General features: G+C 39.8%; 1 protein-coding gene across 1 annotated transcript in view; it reads right to left on the bottom strand.

Annotated features, from left to right (window-relative positions):
- Nucleotides 1-1260: 1260 nt before the first annotated feature.
- LOC100498539 (mucin-5AC) overlaps nucleotides 1261-6778 on the bottom strand; it is a 61724-nt gene continuing 56206 nt past the window's right edge. The window contains exons 40-44 of the mRNA XM_031900756.1: nucleotides 5560-6330; nucleotides 4586-4714; nucleotides 4434-4488; nucleotides 3010-3145; nucleotides 1261-1755 (exon numbers count right to left, since the gene is read on the bottom strand). Coding sequence (XP_031756616.1) covers nucleotides 1575-1755; nucleotides 3010-3145; nucleotides 4434-4488; nucleotides 4586-4714; nucleotides 5560-6330 — 1272 coding nt within the window. The 3' untranslated portion in view covers nucleotides 1261-1574. The remainder of the gene's footprint in view (nucleotides 1756-3009; nucleotides 3146-4433; nucleotides 4489-4585; nucleotides 4715-5559; nucleotides 6331-6778) is intronic.

The raw sequence follows: 6778 nt of genomic DNA, 5'->3' as shown, positions 1-6778 counted from the left end.
TTTGCAAAGTAGCCTGAAGTTATCTCTCAAGGAAGCGTTGGGCTACTTCGGAAAGTAGCCGCCGTGTATGTTTATTTAAACATATGCAGAAGATTAGTTGCCCTTGGTAGAGGAGATCTGTTGCAGGGTGACTAATTGCCTAGTGTGTCATTCCTCTTACAAGGTATTTTCAGATTGTATGAGAGTCTTTCAGAGGCAATCCTTACAGGTGACAAATAGCTATATCTGAAATTGCCCTAGGGAAGCAAGATGAGTTCAATTTGTTCAACCTATCTAACTACCGTATATACTCGAGTATAAGTCGAGTTTTTCAGCCCTAAAAATGTGCTGAAAAAGTAACCCCTCGGCTTATACTTGAGTATATGGATTTGCTGACTCTCCCTCCCTCCTGTGTGTCCGTGCATACCTGGCGACTCTGGCTCATAGTGCAGATCGATCTGCAGATGTAACGCGCCCCCTCAACATTTGCTATCATAATCGGACGGACGTGATTGTGTGTGCGCAGGTACGTACGGATACATGTCTGTCCACGGGGGGAGGGGGGTGCGCGCAACGAGCGAGCTCAAAGCACGAAAGTGCTAACATTACACAAAGCAAGTTGATTACACTGAGAAGCAAACTGTATTGATAGCAAATGTTGAGGGGGCGCTTTACATCTGCAGATCGATCTGCACAATGAGCCAGAGTTGCCAGGTATGCACGGACACACGGGAGGGAGGTATGTATGCACGGACACACGGGAGGGAGGGAGGGTGCGCTCAACGAGCACTTTACATCTGCACAACGAGCCAGAGTAAGTGGTACAATAACTTGTTATTTACAAAAATTAAATTTGTACTAAGTCCAGCATCAAGAATTATTTTGCCCTTGTAACTACTATTGTAGTACTGTGGTGGGACTTGTACACTGGGGTCCAAGTACTTGATAATTAGTATGGCAGCTGCCTTAGCCTTCCCAAACTTGCTTTTGTCTGCTGCTGTAGCAGTTTTCTTTCCCTAAAGTTACGTATTATTTATTTATCTGTTATTTATTTGATTATTGAAACTTACCAGTAGCGGCTGCATTTCCCACCCTAGGCTTATACTCGAGTCAATAAGTTTATCCAGTTTTCTTAGGTAAAATTAGGTACCTCGGCTTATATTTGGATCGGCTTATACTCGAGTATATACGGTAACACAAACTATCTAATCTACAAAAATCAATCAAAACAAAAGAAAACACATTTTAATTTCTTTGCAACTAAAATGAATTTATTCTGACATTTACAAAAGAAATAGCAAGAGAACTGATAATAAGGCACATTATTATATTCTGGCTTAAAAGAGCAATGTAGCTAAGTCTGACTAAGCAGTCTAAGTCTGGTAAGGCTATTATCTAGACGAAGTTTGCACTTCATTACACATCCTTAGAATGATTGGCTTATGTTCTAAAATCACAAAGAATAGAGTGGTATATGTTATGTGGGTTATACATAATTTTTTCTACGTTTCAGTCCTTGCTCTCTTTGTTTTGAGGAAAATGTCAACCTGCTGTTCCATTACATTGTATCTGCTGACTATTCTATGGATTGGGCCTTAATTTGGGTTGTTCTGAGGAGTACAAACTGCTCCAGCACAGCCACAACTCAGCACATCAACATAGCTGTAGGCCTGGCGCCTTCCCCTAGCGCACAGCAGTTCCACATTCCTTGTTACAAACTCCATCTCTTTGCAGCATGAACATTTATTGTCAAATCCACTGGATGCCATTGAATACCTATGGACAAATAAATTCATGTGATCTACTGAAAAAACAATATTCACAATTTACAGATAAAATTGAAGGTGCTATTTAAGGCGCATTTGAAAAGAGATGAAGCTAAGCACCTCATTTAAACAGGTTTATTACTAATAACAGGTTATTGCAATACAATTTATAAGTAGCATTAAAACCAATTAATACATATATTAATAACAGGCTGGTGATTCAAGCAATAACAAGAAAGCAAAAGAAAAGGATTCCTACAGTATATCTAATTTATTTTTGCTTTCCCAGCTGCTAAATAGCAAAGTTTGGTGGGGCTGAAAGTGTTGCAGCAAATGGGGTGGGGGGGGGGGTTGTTCTATTGCAAGAATGCAAGACATCCACACTGCTGTCCTTGCACGACACTGCTTTCCCTGGTCTGGTAACCAAATGTGGTCTTTGCCTGTTGCCGACTTCAAATCTACTGTCCTAGACCATTGGCCAATCCCCCTACTGTTATTCTACTGACACGTATCTTCTCTTCAAGCTACCCTTGTAATACTGTAGTTTTTACATCTTTATTATTAATCTTTGCAATTTTAAGACTCTTTTTTATGCGTTCACAATATTGTTCATTATATATATGTTACTCCATTTTAATGCATTTACTTAAATTGAATGTATAGATAGGTCAGTATAGGTTTGTGGGTGCTGGGTTTACTTGTAAGGGTTGAACTTGGTGGACTCTGGTCTTTTTCCAACCCTATGTAACCAGGGTATGGACTTTGATGGTAGGCTGCAAATATTAGGGCAACAACTAAGAGTAGGCAGAAGGCCTAGGGTGCAACAATGGCGGGGGCACCAGGCAGGTATTTCTTCTGCCTACCCTTAGTAAGCACTCTCTTGCCCCTCCTGCTTGTCTAGCATGGCAGGTGCAGGGCTGAGGTGACCGGGGGTTGCCTAGGGTACAAGGATGGTGTGGCCCACAACATTACACAGTACAGTAATATAAATAAAGCACTGGGAAATGACAAGTGTTGGTGAGAATTATTAAATACTTTGTATTGATTAGTATTATTTATAATAATTTTACATGTAAGCTTTTGAATGAATGGCATTGAGTTTTATTTATAGAAGTTTTTTGTTTTTGATCTGGTCATAGATTTAGCTTGTAGAATTTAAATTTGATGTTGCTCATAACTAAACTAATAATTAGGTATTACATAGCTGTGGCCATTATAGAATACATACAAACATAATTAATTAATCATTCAATAAGTAACTTACATTGATGATCCCATGCAGGGTCCTCCACAGTAAGATAGCTCCACCTCAAGCATGCAGTCATTTTGTTCCAGGACTGTGACGTTCTTACGCACACTGCAGTCTTCTATGACCTCTGGAGGGGGCGTTACTATTAATTCTAAAAGAAAAGATACAATTTAGTAATGACCTACTAATGTATTTCTTTGCCATTCTTATACTTTTCCTAATATAGTAAGATAATAGAAATCTACAGTTAGTACTAATATTGGTATATATAGTTTATGTATGTGATAGATATATATGTATAGATAGGTCAGTATGGGTCTGTATGTGAGTGGATAGATAGGTCAGTGTGGGTCTGTATGTGAGTGTATAGATAGGTCAGTATGGGTCTGTATGTGAGTGGATAGATAGGTCAGTATGGGTCTGTATGTGAGTGGATAGATAGGTCAGTGTGGGTCTGTATGTGAGTGGATAGATAGGTCAGTATGGGTCTGTATGTGAGTGGATAGATAGGTCAGTATGGGTCTGTATGTGAGTGTATAGATAGGTCAGTATGGGTCTGTATGTGAGTGGATAGTTAGGTCAGTATGGGTCTGTATGTGAGTGGATAGATAGGTCAGTATGGGTCTGTATGTGAGTGTATAGATAGGTCAGTATGGGTCTGTATGTGAGTGGATAGATAGGTCAGTATGGGTCTGTATGTGAGTGGATAGATAGGTCAGTATGGGTCTGTATGTGAGTGGATAGATAGGTCAGTATGGGTCTGTATGTGAGTGTATAGATAGGTCAGAGTGGGTCTGTATGTGAGTGTATAGATAGGTCAGTATGGGTCTGTATGTGAGTGTATAGATAGGTCAGTATGGGTCTGTATGTGAGTGTATAGATAGGTCAGTGTGGGTCTGTATGTGAGTGGATAGGTCAGTATGGGTCTGTATGTGAGTGTATAGATAGGTCAGAGTGGGTCTGTATGTGAGTGTATAGATAGGTCAGTATAGTTTGTGTGTGCTGGGTTTACTTGGAAGGGTTGAGCTTTATGGTCTTTTTTCAACCCTATGTAACTTTTTAACAGTGTACTACTGGATGTTCTCTCTAAAAACTATTATTTAGGTATAGGTTTTCTTAGACATTCATCATTTCAATCCAACAAGTTTTTTTAAACCCATACAGCAGTATGGACCTAATGGTCCAATTATCTACTTATTTCTCTTTTAGTAAGAATGAAAGGAAACATTGAGGAAACTGTTTCTGGAGGTGAACAATGGAGCTTTAAGCAGACATGAGTGAAATGATTCTGAGCTTTTGAAATGAGTTATACAAAGGTGGAGTCAAACAATGGTTGGGGTTCACATTCAGAATACTGTATGTCACAGAAAAGTGTGATAACTAAACTTTGTATCATGTTAACTGTTGAGTGGGGGCAGACATGAGTTAATCCTACTTACGTTTTTTAGGTGTGCATGTCCTACAGCAATTGTCAGCATCATATGTGAGAGTACTCTGAAACAAATCACAAAAAAAATGATTTACTCTACCCTTGCATACAAAAAATGGTATGCATTAATATACTGTACAACAGAGTAAAATATCAACATACCATATCACATAGGGAGATATCCAATGGCTGGCAAACCTTCTCCACCCTGGTGAGGACGGCAACACCATTTACTTCTCTGCACTCATAATATGCACAAGTGTTATTAGGTACGTGAAATATTTCACCAATCTATGGAATAAAGATAAAAATACAAAATCAATAAATGTTTGGTGTAGATACTAGTTACATTTTTTTTAAGATTTAGCCAAGAGTACGTATATGATAAATAATTAACTGTGGCAATTATGCATTACAAATATGGAATGGAAAAGATCTATTGAGGGTTGTTATAATCCCAGTGAATGTGTGCCTTGCTCTCTGCTGATGATCTCACCAGGATTCTTTGATGTGAGATGATCAGCATTTGATTATGCCAAGGCACCCTAAATATGTTTAGGTATGCTTACACCAAGGATAAAGACAAAGATCAAGAAGGCAATGTGAACAAGCCTGCTGTACCACGGGAGAGAGACCTGTATGGATGTCAAACTATAACCTGCTCCCACCCTTCTCACAAACTAATTGGCTGCTCAGTGGAATCCAGGAAGAAAAATCATAGGTAAACACAAGGAAGCAGCAGACAAACAACCGGAGGACTCACCACAAATGTAAAATAGCATTTTTGAAGAACTTCAGTATTTTTGAGATCATGGCATATTTGCATCTACTGCTATTGTGCCCAATGTGTATGAACAAATGCAATTTTTGTTAAAACACCATTAATGTGTGATTGATTTGCCACAACTCTGAAAAGCTCTTTAGCACAACTACAATAAGGGGTACTGATGCCATTCATGTGGGTTCCCACAGTTGGGTGAAATATTAGGCAAAACAATGCCTAATACTCCACCAAACTGTGGGAACCCACTTAAACCTTTAATGACTGGCAGCAGTACCCCTTATTGTAGTTGTGCTAAAGATCTTTCTACATTGAGGGTTATTCACAATTCATTGTCATTTGTGTACCAGTTTACCTGTAGGTCTATTACTGTGTTTCTGGTATCTTTGCCTCCTGTGTTTCCATTATTTTCTGAATTTCCAGTGTCTTCTGGACTTTCTGAGCTCCCTGTGCTTCCAGAGCCTCCTTTGCTTCCTGTGTTTCCAGAGCCTCCATTGTTTCCAGATCCTCCATTGCCTCCTGTGTTTCCAGAGCCTCCTTTGCTTCCTGTGTTACCTGAGCCTCCGTTGCCTCCTGTGTATCCTGAACCTCCATTGCTTCCTGTGTATCCTGAACCTCCATTGCTTCCTGTGTTACCTGAGCCTCCGTTGCCTCCTGTGTATCCTGAACCTCCATTGCTTCCTGTGTATCCTGAACCTCCATTGCTTCCTGTGTTACCTGACCCTCCGTTGCCTACTGTGTATCCTGAACCTCCATTGCTTCCTGTGTTACCTGACCCTCCGTTGCCTCCTGAATATCCTGAACCTCCATTGCTTCCTGTGCCTCCAGGGACTTCTGTGCTTTCTGAGCTTCCTGTGTTTCCAGAGCCTCCTTTGCTTCCTGTGTTACCTGACCCTCCATTGCTTCCTGTGTTACCTGACCCTCCATTGCTTCCTGTGTATCCTGAGCCTCCGTTGCTTCCTGTGCCTCCAGAGACTTCTGTGCTTTCTGAACTTCCTGTGTTTCCATTATATCCTGATTTTCCTGTGTTTATATTGGCATCAAAATTTCCCATCATGGTACATTTTAACTTGATACGCACACATTCTCCACAGCACTGTCCTGCTTTCATTACGTATTCATAACCCTAATCGAAAAAGGAGTACAATTTCCAAAAGTTAAAAGTTATTTAAAAATATTCAAATATTGAAACCTAAAAAAACTAAATTGTAATATAGGTGTTCTGAGATGCAGTCTTTACTTGAGGCTTTAATTAGAAAGAAGTTAGAAGTCTAGCATACATGGTGCTTTAAGGATTATCAACTAAGTAAAAAAAGCAGTTCTTATAGGATTGTTTTGCCACCAATATGGATTTATGCAGGTTAGTTGATGATGTCATGGGGGGCTATGACACGGTGATTGCCGATTGGCTGATGAGGACTGAGTCCTGCCAGCTTTTCCTAATTTGGGAAACCGGGCAGGAGGTGGCAACCCTAATTTACTATTCAGCTAAATTCAAGAAGTATCTATTGCTATAACTGATGTGAATTGGTGGTGAACATATTATGCTTCAAAATAGTGAGCAAAACTTTAAA

The sequence above is a fragment of the Xenopus tropicalis genome, chromosome 4 (genome assembly GCF_000004195.4).
Source record: "Xenopus tropicalis strain Nigerian chromosome 4, UCB_Xtro_10.0, whole genome shotgun sequence".
In the NCBI taxonomy this organism is placed as follows: domain Eukaryota; kingdom Metazoa; phylum Chordata; class Amphibia; order Anura; family Pipidae; genus Xenopus; species Xenopus tropicalis.
The sequence above is the reverse complement of the archived record's forward strand: the minus strand, read 5'-3'. Positions and strand labels throughout refer to the sequence as shown.